General features: G+C 38.1%; 2 protein-coding genes across 2 annotated transcripts; one reads left to right on the top strand and one right to left on the bottom strand.

The window, feature by feature from the left end:
- Positions 1-49: 49 nt before the first annotated feature.
- LOC140975042 (uncharacterized) lies at positions 50-4,621 on the top strand. Its single transcript, XM_073438530.1, has 5 exons — positions 50-215; positions 528-708; positions 1,526-1,946; positions 2,308-3,350; positions 4,351-4,621. The coding sequence occupies exons 1-5, from the start codon at positions 50-52 to the stop codon at positions 4,619-4,621; spliced, it is 2,082 nt and encodes a 693-aa protein (XP_073294631.1).
- A 4,610-nt stretch (positions 4,622-9,231) lies between these two features.
- On the bottom strand, positions 9,232-12,035 carry LOC140975803 (uncharacterized). Its single transcript, XM_073439738.1, has 5 exons — positions 11,826-12,035; positions 11,545-11,747; positions 11,391-11,461; positions 10,341-11,105; positions 9,232-10,259 (listed from the first exon to the last, which is right to left on the bottom strand). The coding sequence occupies exons 2-5, from the start codon at positions 11,696-11,698 to the stop codon at positions 9,426-9,428; spliced, it is 1,824 nt and encodes a 607-aa protein (XP_073295839.1). The 5' UTR covers positions 11,699-11,747; positions 11,826-12,035; the 3' UTR covers positions 9,232-9,425.
- Positions 12,036-18,472: the final 6,437 nt, after the last annotated feature.

Genomic DNA, 18,472 nt, shown 5'->3' with positions numbered 1-18,472 from the left:
ACCCCATACCCCAGCAAACTTTCATGATCAATCTCGAACAATTGACTCAATGGACAGCAGCGGCTGTCCAGAAGGCCATGATAGAAAAAGTTACCTCCGAGTAGCAGCCGGGCACCCCGTGAGGAAGGATTTCAAAGAGAATCTCCTGCTCAGGACAAACAAAGGAGGAGGAGGAAGAACTGGAAGATTTGAGACAGAAAGTGAAGAAGCTGGAAGTACAAGCCAGGTCTTCTCAAAATCCTCGAATTCAACCAAGAGGGTGTCCTTTCTCCACCCGCATAATCAATGAGCCCTTATCGGCCCACTATAAGTCAGCAAATATCAAGGATTATGTCGAAAATTCGGACCCTGAAAAGCATTTGGCCTTTTTTGAGAATATGACCATGTTACATTGTTATGGTGATGAGATCAAGTGCAAGACTTTCTTAACCACGTTGGTGGATTCAGCCCAACGATGGTTTGACAATTTAGATTCCGGAGTATACAAAATTTTGAGGACTTAAATGCGTCTTTTTAAATCACTTCAGCAATAACAAAAGGTACAAGAAAGACTGTTTTTAGTTTGTTCGAGATCAAGCAGAACAGGGATGAATCATTGAGGGCATACATCCGCAAATTTAATAAACCCGCATTGGAAGTATCTTCATGCGCTCCCGAGACCAAAACTATGGCGTTCACACAGGGGCTCCAGGAAGAGGATTTCTTCTGGTCTCTGGTGAAAAAATTGCCAAAAGAGCAGAGAAATATATCAACATGAAAGAGGCTCAGAAACAGAAGAGGGAGGTTGTCAGAAAAGAAAGAAGTGACAGACCGGGAAGATGGAAGAGCGAATGCAAAAGGGAAATCGTTTGGGGCGTTTTTTCGATTATACTCCTCTAAGAAGGCCGAAGGACCAAGCAGTGCACCTTTGTGAAGGCAACCAGCTCTCACCGACCTTCCCAGGGCCCGAGGCCAGCTTTAAAGTTATGTACATTCCATAGATAATGTTTCCACGACACCAGCGAGTGCAAACAATTGAGAAAAAATCATCCCCGGTTAGACCCCGTTGGCCCGAATTCCGAGCCCATGCTCGGAAATCGCACCAAGCCTACCCTCAGCTGAAAGAGCCTGGGAAGAGAAGGTTTGGGGAAAATATCCTACACTGTAGATATCTTCGTGTGGTCCCCTGCAGCCCGGCCTCATCTTTGAAGCATGTTCGAGTATCTTGCCTTTTTTATCAACGGAGCCTATATATTGTGGGACCCTTCCCAGTAGCTCCAGCCCAGAAAAAATTCATGTTAGTGGAAGCCGAGCCCCTGGCCAAAATCACTGAAGATAAGGTATTAAAATTTTTATGGAAAAACGTAGTTTGCAGATTCGGGCTACAAAGGAAGTTAATATCCGATAACGGCCGACAGTTCTTAAGGCGAAAAATTACGGCCTGTGTAAAGAAATAAAGATTATTCAGTCCTTCACTTCACTAGTTTATCCCCAAGCTAACGTGAAAACTGAAGTCACTAACCGGTTAATTGTTCATGTTTTAAAGGCCAGATTGCAGGGTATTGGAAAAGATTGGGTGGAAGAAGTACCCAGTGTTCTATGGGCTTATCGAACCACTGCCCAGACTTCTACTAGAGAAACTCCTTATGGTATGGTTTATGGATTTGAAGAGTGACAAGTTTATAAGCTTCGTAGTAACTGAGAGGGGAATCGAAGTCAACCTGGAGAAGGTGAAGGCTATTTTGGAGATGGTTTCTCCTAAAAATATCAAGGATATAGAAAAGCTAACGTGCAGAATTGCAGTTTTGTCCCAGTTCATATCAAGATCAACATATCGGAGTTATCATTTCTTTGAGATATTGAGGAAAGCCCGAAGATTCGGATGGGATGATAAAACTGAGCAAGCCTTTCCAGACTTGAAGAATCATCTAGCTGGGTTGCCATCTTGGTTAAACTCTAATCTATTTGTCTGCCACTGAATATGCCATCAGCTCGGTCCTTATTTAAGAAGAAGTAACTGATCAGAAGCCCGTGTATTATGTGATACATGCTCTTAGAGGTCCCGAGTTGAGGTATACTGAGCTGGAGAAGATAGCTTTGGCATTTATCATAACCACAAGAAAATTGAGACCCTACTTCCTGTCTCATCCTATCATTGTCCTTATCAATAGCTCACTAGAAAAAATCATGACTAATCCGGACATCTCGAGGAGGCAGGTAAAATGGACAATAGAGCTCGAGGAGTATGACATCATTTACCAGCCAAGTACCGCCATAAAAGCTCAAACTTTGTCAGATTTCCTAATCAAGATGGCACAATATGGGTAGGAAGAAGTTTGGAGAGTTTTTGTTGATGGTGCGGCCAGCAAGGACGGTAGTGGAGTGGGAGTCGTTATAGTTTCTCCCACGGGAGAAAAGATAAAATTTGCAATGAGATTGGACTTTCGGGCTTCAAATAATGAGGTTGAGTATAAATCAATGGTAATCGGCAGGAAGACCGCTCGGGAAGCTGGAGCTACCCGAATCATCCTATATTCAGACTCTCAACTAGTTATTCAGCAAGTCAAAGGCTCTTATGAGGCCCGAGAGTGGATGTTAAAGGAATATTTAAAAGTCATTCAAGAACTATCGGAAAGTTTTATTGAATGGAGTGCAGAACAGTTTCCGAGGGAAGAAAATGTTGAGGCCGATGCACGCAAGGATGTTATTTATCACACCAAGCTAGTATCAACCATAGATACCGATCCAGTGACTTCTCAAGAAAATTCATGGAGAATGCCCCTACTCGAGTTCATTTCAACAAACTGGATGTCGGAAGATCCTCAACAAGGTCAGAAAATTAAGAGGCAATGTTCCCATTTCAGTCTCATCAATGGAGAATTGTACCGACGATCATTCCGGGGTCCAATGCTCAAGTGTTTGGCCGCGGAAGAAACTAAATATGTGTTAAGAAAAATTCATGATGTGTGTTGTGGAGACCATCTCGAGACCATAGCACTCACTCGAAAAGCACTGTTCGCTGGATTCTGGTGGCCTGCTATGAATACAGATACCCGAGAGATGGTCTGGTCTTATGAAGAATTTCAACGTCGTGGTAATTTTTGCCACAGTACGGCCTCGTCTTTAAAGCATGTTCGAGCATCTTGCTCTCTTGATCAATTGAGCCTAGATATTGTTGGGCCCTTCCTAGTAGCCCGAGCCCAGAAGAAATTCCTGTTAGTAGCAGTTGACTACTTTTCTAAGTGGGTGGAGGCCCAGCCCTTGACCAAAATCACTGAAGATGAAGTATTAAAATTTTTATGGAAAAACATAGTTTGCAGATTCGGGCTACCAAGAAAGTTAAAATCTGATAACGGCCGACAGATCCAAGGGTGAAAAGTTACGGTCTGGTGTAAAGAAATGAAGATTATTTAGTCCTTCACTTCAGTAGCTTATCCCCAAGCTAACAGGAAAACTAGAGTCACTAACCGGATAATTGTTCAAGCTTTAAAGGCCATATTTTAGGGTATTGGAAAAGATTGGGTGGAAGAAGTGTCCATTGTTCTATGGGCTTATTGAACCCCTCTCCGGACTGCTACTAGAGAAACTCCTAATAGTATAGTTTATGGATTTGAAGAGTGACAAGTTTCTAGGCTTCATAGTAACCGAGAGGGGTACTGAAGTCAACCTGGAGAAGGTGAAGGCTATTTAGGAGATTGTTTATCCTAAAACTATCAAGGATGTACAAAAGCTAACGGGTAGAATTGCAGCTTTGTCTTGGTTCATATCATGATCAGCACATCAGAGTTATCCTTTCTTTCATACATTGAGGAAAGCCCGAAGATTCGGATGGGATGATAAAACTGAGCAAGCCTTTCCAGACTTGAAGAATCATCTAGCTGGGTTGCCATCTTGGTTAAACTCTAATCTATTTGTCTGCCACTGAATATGCCATCAGCTCGGTCCTTATTTAAGAAGAAGTAACTGATCAGAAGCCCGTGTATTATGTGATACATGCTCTTAGAGGTCCCGAGTTGAGGTATACTGAGCTGGAGAAGATAACATTGACATTGATCATAACCACAAGAAAATTGAGACCCTACTTCATGTCTCATCCTATCATTGTCCTTACCAATAGCTCACTAGGGAAAATCATGACTAATCCGAACGGAGAGGCTGATAAAATGGACAATAGAGCTCGGAGAGTATGACATCACTTACCAGCCGAGGACCGCCATAAAAGCTCAAGCTTTGTCAGATTTCCTAATCGATATGGCACAGTCTGGCAGGAAGAAGTTTGGAGAGTGTTTGTTGATGGTGCGGCCAGCAAGGAAGGTAGTGGGGTGGAAGTCGTTCTAGTTTCTTTCACGGGAGAAAAGATAAAATTTGCAGCTATTCGGATGGAAACTTATCGTGGATAGAAGAAAATAATGCAGCTCGAGCTCAAGAATTGGACTTGATAAAAGAAACAAGAGAAAGAGCAGCTATCCGCACGGAAGCTTATCGTCGACGAGTCATACGAGCTTATAACCAGCGAGTCCGACCTCGAGAATTTCAAGTCGGTGATCTTGTCTTGAAGAAGACCAACCCAGTTGGAGATGTGGGAAAATTAGAGGTCCGGTGGGAAGGACCTTACAAAATGGTGCGAAGACTTAGCTCATGAGCATTATATTTAGAAGATGACCAGGGTCAATCTTTGAAAAGACTCAGGAATGCTTTTCATCTGAAAAATTATTATGCTTAAATTGTATTTATTATCAGAATATTAATGAAGTTATTTCACTCTCTTCAAATATGTGCAAGGTATTTTATCTAAACCCGGGAGGCATGAGGCTCCGATACTTTATATAAACCTGGGAGGCATGAGCCGGTATTTTACCTAAACCCGGGAGGAATGAGGCTCCGGGATTTTACCTAAACCTAGGAGGCATGAGGCCCTAGTACTTTATCTAAACCCGAGAGGCATGAAACCCTAGTATTTTATCTAAACCCGAGAGGCTTGAAGTCCCGATTACTTCCTTATACTTGGAAATTCAATAAGATCTATAAACCCAAGGTTCTAAGAATTCTGTATTGGAATAAGTGTTTATAAACAGAAATAACCCGGTTATTCTTAAACACTAAGAAGATTTTTTTTCAAGATTTATAAGATTTTAATGTGATTTGAGCCCGGTTTAATTAGCCGGTAGTTAGAATAAAGAAAACAACGAAAATGCAAAACGAAATTTCATTAATAAAGCCCGGAGGCCGGAAATACATGATTGATTACAAGCCTATCTACATGAGCTGGACTTTCAGACCCACTGGCTTCTTTGTCTGCTGCTTCTCACCTTCTTTCGAAAGAAAATAGATGGCTCGATCAAAGTCAGAGAAGCATTCCCTATCTTCTGGAATAAGCCCGGCCTTCGCAAACTGCTCTTGGAATTTATCGAAGCCGGTCCGAAAGAATGAGTAAGCCTTGTCTTTTACGGCTGCCTTGAACTCACCTGAACAGAGGAAAAGGCGGCTCGTCATTGTTCCTCGGATTGACGGTGGGCAACCAGGGCAGATTCAGCTTCAGCAGCTCGGACCTTTTCAACGTGGAGCTCCTCGACAAAAGACTGAACATGTGCCTCCAAAGTTCAGAGTTGGGCCCTTGGAGTTTCAGCCCGGACTTTGGCAGCTTCAGTTTCTATCCGGACCAGTCGAAGATCCCCATGGGCCACCTCCAATTGCTGATAATTTACCTCCGAGATAGTCCTCAAGCCGATCACTACCTCTTCATGAAGGTGTCGGGCTCGCTCCAGCTCACCTTGTACTTGCCGATGAAGCTTATTAGCAACCTGAGCCCGGTTGGCCTCTTTCTTGGCCAGAGAAGCACCTCCTCATAAGCCGCTATCAACATTTGGAGGCCATGCACAGAATGATGGGTAAGAAAAATTACAACTGATAAAGAAGCAAAAGGAAGAGGGTTTGAGGAGGAGAACTTACTAGAAGAGCCTGAGAGGTTCCCTCGAACAGTTTATGGTTAGGAAACAGGCTCCGCAGATGGGTTCCTTCGGCGGGGAAGAGTAAGCCCTGCACAAGCCTAACCCCGGCTGAAGAAACCCCATCTAGTTCGGGGGCTGGGTTGGCAAGACTCGATGGGAAGGTGGGCAGAAGATGAGGGAACAAAGTGAACTGCTCTAGAAGAACTTTGAGTAGGACCAGCTCAGGGTTGGACCTCGCCTTTCGTTTCTTCTGGACGAGGGGAAAATGGTCTACGGAGTCCCCGGGAGAGCTAGGGCTCTATGTCATTTCTGCTTTATGGCCCCCCGCCCTAGTTTCGTCAACGGGCTTACCCCCAAAGGCTTAAATCTCAGCAACAGCCCGGGCTTCCATAGCCACTTGTCGGGCCAAAACTCTCTCCTCCAGAGCCGCTTTCCGAGCGGCCCTTTTCTTTTCCTTAGTTGCTTTCTCAGCAACGCGCCGCCTGGCAAAAGCTTCCTGCCTCTCCAAGTTATTTGTAAAAAAAAAAAAAAGTGTTAAGTAGTAAAATGGGAAAAGAGCCAAAGGTAAGAAAGAAGTACATAGAGAAAAAAAGAAATTACCGAGTTAAGCGTCCGAGCCAGATATTTCATCGATCACCTTGTCTATAGGGTCCTCTGTCCGGGCACTCAACCCATGGGCCACCAAATTGCCGGGTTACAGAATCGATTCCTTGATGATATATCTTCTTCCTTGAAGGGATGGAAAAACATATTCTTTTATATCAATCTCCCCTCCCTTCCTCAGTGCTTGGCTGGCTTTTTGCAGGCAGACAGGGAAAAGGCATTGTCCCCAAACCGGCATACAAAGAAATAGTGAATAATAAGTGGGTTAATGAGGAGATTATTCATTTTGAAGAGGATATAGGTTGAGGCCATTATCCGAAAGGAATTAGGGTATAGTTGGTTTATGGGGATCCCAAGGAAGTGGGTCACCTCAACGTAGAAATGGGGAAAAAAAAATCTTAGACCACTGCGAACCTGATCCAGGAGGTAGGTAAAGAAACCCTCCGTGGTCTGATCAACCCGATTAGAGGGTCTAGGAATCAGGATTTGGTAGGAGGAAGGGATGGACCCGAGAACTCTAAGGTCTTCGTCGGCCCCTGGGCGAAGGGTGCTCCCCATGGAAGAAAACCAGAGGATACTCGGGACATCGGGCTGAGAAGAGCTGAAGGTGCGGGCCTTACCCTTGCCCTTCTTCGAAGCCCAGAAAGTCTCGACAGATTGGGGCTTTGTTTTTGGTTTCTTGGATTTTTTGGCAGGAAGGATGACTGGTCTTTTGGAGGAAGGGGAAGAAGAAGCTGAACGCATCGCTACACTCATAACCAGATGAGCCACGTGTGTTTGCTCCAGAAGTGGAATTAGACGTTTTTCTAGCAAAAAAGGAGGAAAAACTTACGAATGGTTGGGAATAAGGCTGGACGGAGAACGTGACAATCACCGGAGAAGGGAACAGAAGACGCCTGAGTACGGAGAGCTAGTGAACTAAACGCAAAAATGTAAAAGTGAAAAATGGGGAGAATCGATCACTTTATATAGATGGAAGATATTCGATCTGGACCGTTAATCTATAAACAAATGAGCAAGCACAACGCTTCTCGAAAATTCTGCGAGGTATGAAAAGACGGGTACAGAGTTCGAAGCGACGTCCGATCTTTCGACTCCTATGGCTTACCTCATGCTAACATCAGCCCAACATCACATGAATTTCCTGCCTAAACACATTCGAATTGCTCGGGACAGCGAGTAGGACTCTAGCCCGACTATCTAAGAGGGGAGTGGTGATACCCCCTTATATATCCGGGGCATCAAAGAGATACTCTGATCATCTTTAGTCCGGATTCTGGATAGTCAGGAAGCCGGGAAGGTTGAGCAAAGCCCTCCAGCATGTAGATCAACCCGAGTAGTAAGAGCTCACAGGTATGGGGCGCCCTGTCTTTATCATCATTGGAAGGTCTTTCAGCGCACGTGAGGGTGATGTGACTAGGCTGAAGTAGGTATGAGTTGTAAGACTTGACAATATCAGTGAATAGAAGCATAGACGACCATCTTGCCATGAGTAGCAGCTGGGCATTGAAAACAAAGTCATCATTGACTTCTCTCCTATAAATATCAGTTTTGCTTGATATTAATTTATTCAGACATTTTATGTAAACACGCATACTCTCTATACATTCTCCTGATATAAAATCACGTGACTGACTTGAGCGTCGGAATTGGTACACCGGAGACTATTCTGGCGCCCCACTAACGATCTCTGTTATCTTAAGTGTGCAGATATACCAAAGCTCGGACATCCCTCATCCAAGATCTGATATATAAGGGCAGGAAGCAGCTCGAGGTCTTAATCAAATGTAGTCAAAAATAGCTCTAATGCTAGTTACGTTGAGTTTTTCATATACCAACGAGCCAATGTGTTATTAAATATTAGTTTCGATCACGAATACATAACTCATAATTTATTAATCAACAAGTCCGATTATCATCTATCAAAGGAATTTCAACTCGGATAACCATGACATAAATTTCACCTAAACATATCAATCAATCATAATCGAACCACGTCATGATAATAATCACTAGTAGGTTCGATTATCTATCATATATCATCGTTGCAATAACTCATTATAAGCAGTAATGATAACAACTGTTATTTCCTTTAAAATGTAATAAGGTATCAACTGATCGATTAAAATAACCTCCCCCATTTAAAAGACAGTGGGTGGTTATTTAAATTCCTGGGATCAAACTAAAACAAAACAAACTTGTCATTTTGTTCCCTGCACGATATTCTTGTAACTGATAGAGAATAAATCTTTGATAAATCCATCATATTCAATTTTAAAACTATCAGTTATGAGATATATATATATATATAATGGAAAATTATTCAACTAACATTCTGCAACCCGTTGCAACTTATCATTCTATTACATTTCTAGCATAAAAATAATATATATAATTCCAAATATCTCAATTCAGAGCTCGTACAATCGTATCCGTACAACATCCACTGATGCTTTTGTACGCTTTCTTAACCATATAAAACTAATGTAAATTTGTGTAGCAATGTCTGACACAAATATTCAAACTTGTTGATGTTTATTCAGTTTGGGTTTTATGTTTCTCATGTTTAGTTTTGAAAATTTAATAAAAGATAATTATCATACATATATCTTATATGAACATATATCTAATTATAGGCTCCTCAGGCACATGCATGACACGTACACCTTACTAGTTCAGAAAATATATTACAACGTGCATAAGTACAATAATATGATATATCTACACTCGAGAAAGAATCTGTATCAGCCAAAAATATACATAACCAACATAGAAAACAGAGTAATCACATGTATATGTATTATAAATTTGAAACTGGCAAGCTACTTGTCTATATACCAACATTTCTTGACACAAGAAAGTCATTCACCTTTGTTCTCATAGATCCATAAAATGTCAAAAGGAATTAAACGGGGGTGCTGATCTACGATGAAATGATGATTTCATGTGCGAGTTCTTCAAAGCTTCGGCATATTTTATCAGTTTTTTTTTTGTTGTGTTTTGAGCATCCTGATTCTCTAGAGAAAAACCGTTGATATCTTCTGTTATCGAGTTGATTTGTCTAAATATACTCAAGGAGCTATCCTCACTGGTTCTTCGAGAAGAGTCGTGGCTTTCCCCGGTAACAATACTATTTTCACCTCGTGAATAAGATCTTTGTAGCTCTAGTGAAAGGCGAGAAGACTCCTCCCATGGAGTCCGCAACATCTTTGAGAATCCATCGGAAATGACTGAAAGAGAGTCACTAGAGTATCTCTCTAAAACATTATCTACAGGTATAGATGTCTGACTATGATGATCGCTGTCTTTTCCTCGCAATACCTTCATCAACTTGGCAAAAAATTTCATTTTGCTCAAAGGGGGTGTCGTTTTTGCTGACAGAGAATCATTGTGCTCCCCATAATCTGTAAGTGAAGCATGGAAAGTTGACCACTGCTCAGGATCAAACTCTGACAAGTCAGAACATTCATTACTTGCATATTCAAGAATGAGCTGTTTGGCTTTCTCTTCTGATTTCGGGCTCAACGTTTTGCTGAGATCCCTTGCAACTGTTTTACCAGGGAAAGGCCGGTAATTTCTCAATTCATAGCGCAAGCAAGCATTTATCCATCTGAGATAGACAAGCTCTTCGATGTCTGTGCATCGATCAGCTCTCACATGCTCGATTTCCTCTGACAAACTTTTATTTTGTTTTTGTAGACGCTGGTTCTCTTCTTTAAGCTCTTGTGCCTGATACAACAAAGTGCATAATTCTTGCACAAAATACTCATAATCCATTTTTTATGAAAAGAATAATATATGTAGATTTACCTCTTCATTGTCTAATGCAGATGTGGCAAGCATTTGCAAGTACTCCAATTTTCGAGCCAATTCGGAATTTGCCAGCTTCAAATCGTGATTGGACATCTTCACCGCCTCTAACTCCTCCGATTCGTTCTCTTTCTGCCGATGCATTTCCATATCATTACCATTTTCAATGGCCCTTTTTTCCTCATCCTGAAGTTTCATCACTCTTTCTCGAAGGGATAGAATTTGCTCCCTATTCTGTTCGGCTTCAAATCTAAGTTTCTTCCTTAGAATCTGTATCTTAGCTTTTGCAGCTTCAAGCTCAGTTACCACTTTAGCATAATCAGCCACCTGCGCTTCTAATCTTCTGTTATCTGATAGCAAAGACTCGATCTTCAGATTATTAAGTTTAGTCTCCATGTTGCTTACTCTTAGCTGGTTTTGGAGCTCCACGACAACAGTTTCTTGCTCTTTAAGACCGTAATACTCGAGCAACTGAATCTCCAAGTATCTCTCTCTTTCCTCAAGAATTTCAACCTGGTTCCGTAGGCTATTAATCTCACTATTGTGTTCATCAGGTTCAGAACATTTGAATTCCTGTGGCGATTCTACATCAAGAACTTGAGTTCCAAGATTTTTCTCTGGAGGAATCGAACAGGCTGTGACATCCAAATCGCATTCTGTAACAAGTTTGGTAAACTCTGGCAAGAGAAAGCCATATCTATCTCCACTGTATTCAACGCTTGGAGATAGATTGGTCAAAAAATTAATCTCCGCGAGAGATGACTCCTGAAAGATAAAAATAAATCAATTTGATAAACTAGTATGAAAACATTTTACTCCGTGAATGAAAATTCATATGTGTTCCATCAGCTCGGCTCTGCACGTTTATGCAAAAATTTAGAAGTTCATCAGTAACAGGCAAAGCTATCTCTGTAGTTGTCTTTCAAAAGCACACTGATTTTATTGAAAAGTTTTGAGTAAGCACCAACAAAACCCACCGATCAAACCAATTTCTTTTCCTCAATGGAAAAAAATCTATACTACCAATCAAAGTTACTTGAAAATGAATACCCTTTTCAAAGCACAATCATCAGCACCGAACCTCTCACTTTCTCTAATTGAATCAGACAGAATGACCTTATCTGCAAATCAAATTAATATGCCCCATGAAGAAAGAATAAAATCAGGAAACGAAACAAAAACAGAAATTTGAAGAAAATCTAACCTGGAGAAGGCGGTGGAGGTTTTAATTTAGAAGGCTTGATTCCTCTACTTCTAAAAAAGGTATAAAGAATCCCACCAAGCGAAATAGCAAAACCCACTCCAAATTTCACGAGTACGGGTCTCAGAGCAAAGTCCCTTTTCTCCCCCGCCACCATTTTCAGCGAAAAAAATCAATCTTTTCTCTTCATCATCGCCACCCCACAACTACAAAAAGAAAAATACCTGAGAAAACCCATTTGAGTAAGCAAGAAATCTCGATTCTTGAACAGATTTAAGACTTACAACAGTAAAGGGAATCGTCCTTCATACGGTGAATTTGCAGCAACAATCCATAAGCAGGAGAAGAAAACGAATCGAGAAGAAAACGAATCGGGAATATATTTGAGTTCGAAATTGATAATAGCAGTAGCTTCATATACAAATCAGCTGGACTGGATTTATAAATAGTTGCGTATGAGCAATCTTCATATTTGCTTTAACATGGGTTGACCGACTATTTGCTTTTGAATACATATTTTTGCCACTTGTCAATATTGTCATATTAAGCTTCATTTCCACGATTATAACATGTGCAATTTGACAATACAACTTTTAAATTTATTTTCTCATCATTTTCTATTTCTTCAAATATTTGTTTGAGGTGTTTGAGCTTCCTAATCATTTCAATTTTTCAAAAATATCATCGATTTTATGTGACATTGTTATAGCTATCGAGCATGTTCTTAAAGGCATATAGCCCAAAGACATGCAACTGCACTAAGATGATTTTTTATATGACTCATCATGATTTACTATAATATATTGAACAGTTTACCTCTTTGATCGGAGTGTAGCCGGGTTGTATATATCGGTTTTATAGACTGCTCATCACAGCCCAACTACACAATTGCAACCACACCTAGCACAACACTGTTTCGTTTCTTACCTCAGAGTATATAGTAAATTGGTTCAATTTGAAAATAATACATGAGAGGGGCAGTAAGACTTGGTCTTTTTATTCAAACATACAATTTATTAATACATAGTAGTCTCATGTAGAGGATTATTTAGAGGATGGGGAACTTGCTTAGCTAGCTATAGTAGCCAGAATTTGAACACACATATAATAAAGAAAACTATTGCAAATGTTTATTTAGAGAAAAAAATGAAAATGTTGAATGATATCTTCATTTTCCTTATGCCTTGGTATTTATAGAAGTATTGTGGATTTTAAATATGGACATCAAATCTTGTGAATTATTCTGCTAGTTATGGCTGACGGCATCTTGTGAGTAGTGGTCTCTTGAACCACTTGTTAGTGGCTTTTCTTTATGGGCGGTTGAGTGGTCCATATTCCACTAGTTAATAGAATCATCTTTTAGTGGTGGTCCATCCTCCGCTAATGGAGCGGTTGGATCACATGCTTGCTATATATGTATCGGGGAATATTCTGCTTTTGTATGGTCCTCGAGGAAATTTTTTTAAGTGATCTCTCACCATTTGGTCATATCTCTGTAAAATGTTTTTGGTCTGTTCTTGGTAGAAAGCCTTTATCAATTCTGGCTCTTTTTGGTTCGGGCCTTCTCGACAGATGTTTTCTGACTATCTTCCCACTGGAGCCATGTTGCAGAATTTCTGATTAGTTTCTTTGCTGCCCAACAGCTTACTATTCCACAGAAGATTTCTTTTCTTTTCAAATAAGTCTTCTGCAAAATTTATTGTTTTTCCTGTCATAGTATTTAACAGAAAATATTGTTTTACAGAATTCTAATAGAACTTAAATGGAAACTTGAATTTGTCCATCTTGGTTAGACAGACTCATATGCATCATGCTCTTCTGATAGAGATGTCATCTTCAATGAATGAAGCAACAAAGTGTGTTTCTTCAAATGGATGATCTTTGCAGAATTTCTGATATTTTTATCTAATCTCATTAGCTTGATAAAATGAAATGCTTCATGAGCCATTATGTATTAGTTCTGGTGTTGTACTGAAGAAGTATAGCTTCAAAAGATACAAGCTAACGCTCTTGCCTCAGTTTATACTACATCACCCAGCTTCCTAGAAATTTCAGTACAACACCAGAACAACAACCATGTCCTGGATTGACTTTCTTTGGATATGAATTTGGTTTCATCCATACCCTGTGATATTTTCCTGCTACATCAACCCGGATTGTGGCAGTGTTAATGTCTATTCTTGTTTTCAATTTCTTCCAGTTCTGTTGATATACCTAAAATGGAGAAAATACAAATTCATTAGTACCAAACTTAGATTTACCTTTGTCTATATGAGGTCTAAGGTTGATCTCTCTCTTTTCAATCCCCGAGGTGATGGGTTGACTTGAAGACTCGAGATAAGGATATGGAGTTTAAATTTTTGTTTTGGCCGACTCATCTGGAGATGATCCCGACTTAACACTTGTGTTATGGTACATGAATCCCCTGCTACATGTATAGAGTCATGTACTCGAAAACTCTCTATTGAGAAACTAGTGGCTTCTCAATGCCTTGGATGATAGGTATTTGCATTACAGATATAGCCGAGTATAAACATGTAAACATCATGTAATTCAATCAGAAACAATTCTCTTATTAGCTTATTGTAACATACCCGCAACTTCTACATTTAGAACACGTTTGTTAAACTTTTTTTGATTATTTCAAGGTGTTCTCTCAAATGCTTCTGCATTTTTATGATAACAATAATATCACCGTTGTCCATCTCTTGTTAAAAAATCTGCAAGAATATTTTTATGAGATTTAATAATAATAAAATCAAAAATATAATTTTGACATAAAGCATGTCATATTAATAATATAGCTTTCTCATTTTTTTTAGACTCAATTATATTCTTTAAGAAAGCATTTACCCGTGTGTTATCAACTTTTAAGGTAAATTTCTTTGCAAATAAAAATAATGATAATTTTTCAAAGCTCTTTTTACTACATAAAATTCATTTTCGTTGATATATCATCTTATAGCTTCTACATCAGAGAATAAACCTCTATAACACATGCATGGTTGTTCTCCATCTGGTGTGAGCTTCGTAAGAACTGATGCCCACAAATAATCACTAACATCTGTATATAATACCAGATCATCATCATCTTGAGGAATAGCCATTTTTGGAAGATTTTTACACATCTCCTTTAGTTGGTTAAGGTTTTTTTTGCGTTCTTCTGTCCATATAAATTTTTCATATTTTTTCAATAATGGACTAAACATTTTTCTATGTTTTGCTAGGTTCTTAATAAACATCCCAACAAAATTAAGAACCCTAAGAAACTTTGTAGTTTCTTTTCTTTCAGTTTATCTGGCAAAATTATGTACTTTTTCCACTATGTGTTCTTGCATAATTATTCCGACTCATTGATTTCTATTTCGAGGAATTCAATCTTTCTTTTAGCAATTACTGTTTCTTTTTAGATAAAATCAGTCATTCTTTCTTACAAACTTTAGAGAAAATCTCTTAGTGTTTAATATGTTCTTCCATATTTTTATATGCTATTAAAGCATCATCAATATAGACAAACATGAATTTGAAATAATCCTTAAATAGATTATCTATTTTTCTTTGAGATATATGTGTTGAATTAGCCAATCCAATTAGTAAGACTTCTCAAATATGATGTCCTTGTGGTTTGGAGAAAGCTTTGAATTTCTTTCATTCTTCCTGCATCTGTATCTAATAGAAACCTTACTTACAATCAAATTTTAGAGAATATTTTAGCGTTGTGTATACAACTGATTAAATGTTCTATATTAGGTATAAAATATCCATCAAATTTCAGAATCTTATTAATTTCTTGGTAATTAATAACTAATCTATGTATATTTCTTTTTATCTCACCATGATTTCTTACAAAAAAAAATCTTGGACTGTTATGCGGTGAAATTTCCGTTTTGATTAAACCAAAGTCCAGTTGTTCCTTGATAATAATATGCATATCTTTTTTATCAACTATGTTAATCAGGATAGGCTTGCATCTGACAAATTCATACTATTTATCTTCCTTGATTTTAAGGCTGGCTTTGAGTTGATTTTATCCCACGATGTCAAGGGATCTTCATTGTAAATTTCTTTGATCTTTTTCTTGAAATATTCTAAGAATACTTTCAATTCAAACTCTACATCATTGTTGTATAGAGTTATCTTGAGATTCTTTTTCTTCTGGTCGAAGGTCCTTATCTGCTCTCAATTGGAGTATTGTTACTACAAATCTTCTAGATTCTTTTATTTTTGGGTTCAGAAGTTTTCCTTTATCACCATACTTGTTGCGAAACTAGATTGACAATTTTATGTAAAATGTCTCTCTTAGTCTCTGGACTATGACTTTGTGATCACATGTTGTTGTGAACACTGATATTTTAATCTCATTTTCTTGTGTATAGACTTAAACATTTGTAGGAAATTATTTCCTAACAGAATGTCAAATCTTGTATTATGAAAATAAATCGATGGTGTTTTTTCTTGTACCAAGGTGTTAGTCCAGCACCTGCAATTAAAATTCTTGTCATCTTAATCACTTAACATAATATTGAGATTCTTTTAGAGAAATCTCGTCCGGCAATATGAGGTAATTCTTCTTCCAATTTTTTTGAAAAAACTCTTCTTTCTGTTGTACAGATTTCAACTCTTGAATCAATATAAGCAGCAAAATATTATGTCTTATATTGTTCAAATAACATCTATACTGTGATGTATATCAAGAATGGGCTCATGATCATTGGATCTTCCACATTCTATCATATGTCATGAATTTCAGCCCAATCTCCAGTCGTTTTTATGGTTTGTGTTACTCGCTACTCTAGTCCAAGAACCAATTGATCTGGTTCTTTTCCAGGGATTCTTTTGATGTAAACTTCCAATTCTCCGATATTGATAATTTCTTGGTAAGTTTCTATCATAGGTTGTTCCAAGTATTATATAGTATTATAAGAAAATTGATTTCTTTATCTTGTAATATCAAATACTATTTCGATTTCTCTGCATCTTTCCAGACATCTAAGTTTTCCTATTGTTGAAAAAAAAATTATTATCCGTTGGACTTCTTGGACAAGTGTTTTCCCCTACCTGTGACTTTTTATTCTATCTTCTTGAAAAGGTAATCTTCTTTGTTCTAGTTTTAGACTTTGATTCCTTTGTAGAATCGGTTTGTCTTGGATCTTGATATCTGTTTCCTGTATTATAGGAAACTCGATTTTTTTTGGAAAAATTGTCTAAGAAACTTTTCCAAATATTTCTAATAGTTCAATAAACTCATTTCTAATAAATAATTCTGAATGAAGTATATTAGATAGAGCATATGAAATCTGATAGGTAATAGAATATGGTCTATTAATCTCTTTCTTCAGTTTTTTTCCTTGAAGTTTTGATACAATGTCAAAGCTCGGCTGAAGTCTCGATCTGCCAGGTTGTAGAAAATTCTTGAATAAATTACTCCTATAATTTTTCATGCACATAGATTCCCTAAGATAGTTCCCAGTATTAAATCTTGAATGTTACCCATTCGTTTATCGCATATAGCAATGTCAATTGGTGAATCTATTCATTCTTTAAAAGTAGCTTTTATCATAATCTGGATTGCTCCAATATAAATCCAGGACATGGTTGTGCTACTTCTATCTTGAGTTTTTGTAATTCCTCTTTAATTTCTTCATAAGCAATTAATTGCATCTCCATCTGGTTTCCGTAAGTTCCATTGGACTGTCATTTTTCTTCTGGAAATTTTTATAGATTAGATTATGTTTTCTTTTTCTTAGGCTAGGATTTTCCCTCATTATCTTTTGGACCATGTTATGAGATATTGTTGTCTAACTAAATAAACCAAACAAATCTTCATGTGTTTCGTGTTGAAACACCTCGTCTTCATTCATATTCTGATTTTGTTCCATCAGATTCTTCCTGAATCAAAAGTTCTTCTTTTTCTTCATATATACTTTCATATGAGGCAATATCCTCAAACATGTATAAATGAACAATATCTTGGTAATAAATTGTTTTTTCAATATCCGGGATCGGATCGAAGCGTTTTATTCCCCTTCTATCATTTTCTAGACAATTGTCGAAATGTGACATTTTGCTACACATGTCCAGCAATTACAATATTTAAAACTTTCAAAAGCTCGGGTGTGAGCTCTTCTGAAAGTTTTCTTTGTAGGTGTTTTTCCATGCTCAATGCTTGAGATGACATCCTAATTCTTGATGATGAGCTAATGAAAGTTTTCTTTGTAGGTGTTTTCCCATGCTCAACGCTTGGGATGACATCCTAATTCTTGATGATCCACTTCTCTGCCCAAATTTATATGATCTGGCTTTTTGTCTGGAACATATTATTCTTGGTTTCCAATAACTTCTTTCACTTCTGGTATAAGGATGAGAACTAAAGCTAATCATTTTCCACCTTTGGCTTACTTACAATGATTGTTGGGAGATCATTTTCTTTACAACATAAAGGAGCACGTTTATTAATAAACTTTAATTGTTTGTAATTATTTTGTAATGGTGTCATATGACACCATTATGCTAATTTTCTTTTAAGAAAAGAGGCTCTCCGTGCCAAAGTATCTGAATTACCGGTGACATATTTCCTAATTAGCATTTCTCTCCAGGGACTTAACATTTTGGCAAAGAAAAGTTACATTGCTATGTTTTCTTCGACATCTGAATTACATCTATATTCAGTGAATAACATAAGATATTCATCTATTAATCAGATTTCATGTAATTCAAGACTATACAGAGCTTGAGTATATTTATTTTTCTTCTCTATGTCTTGACTGTTAAAATAGTCTACCCCTATAAATTGTGTTTTAAATATCGTAGTCATTATTCTATCTCACTGAGAGATTCTCTGGCCATGAGCGACTCTTTGGTTTCTACCAAAGTCATGTCTCATGCAATTTTAACATATCTCATAAGACTCGTTTCTAAAAATTTAATGAAT

Source organism: Primulina huaijiensis, chromosome 4 (genome assembly GCF_012295235.1).
Source record: "Primulina huaijiensis isolate GDHJ02 chromosome 4, ASM1229523v2, whole genome shotgun sequence".
NCBI lineage: Eukaryota > Viridiplantae > Streptophyta > Magnoliopsida > Lamiales > Gesneriaceae > Primulina > Primulina huaijiensis.
The sequence above is the reverse complement of the archived record's forward strand: the minus strand, read 5'-3'. Positions and strand labels throughout refer to the sequence as shown.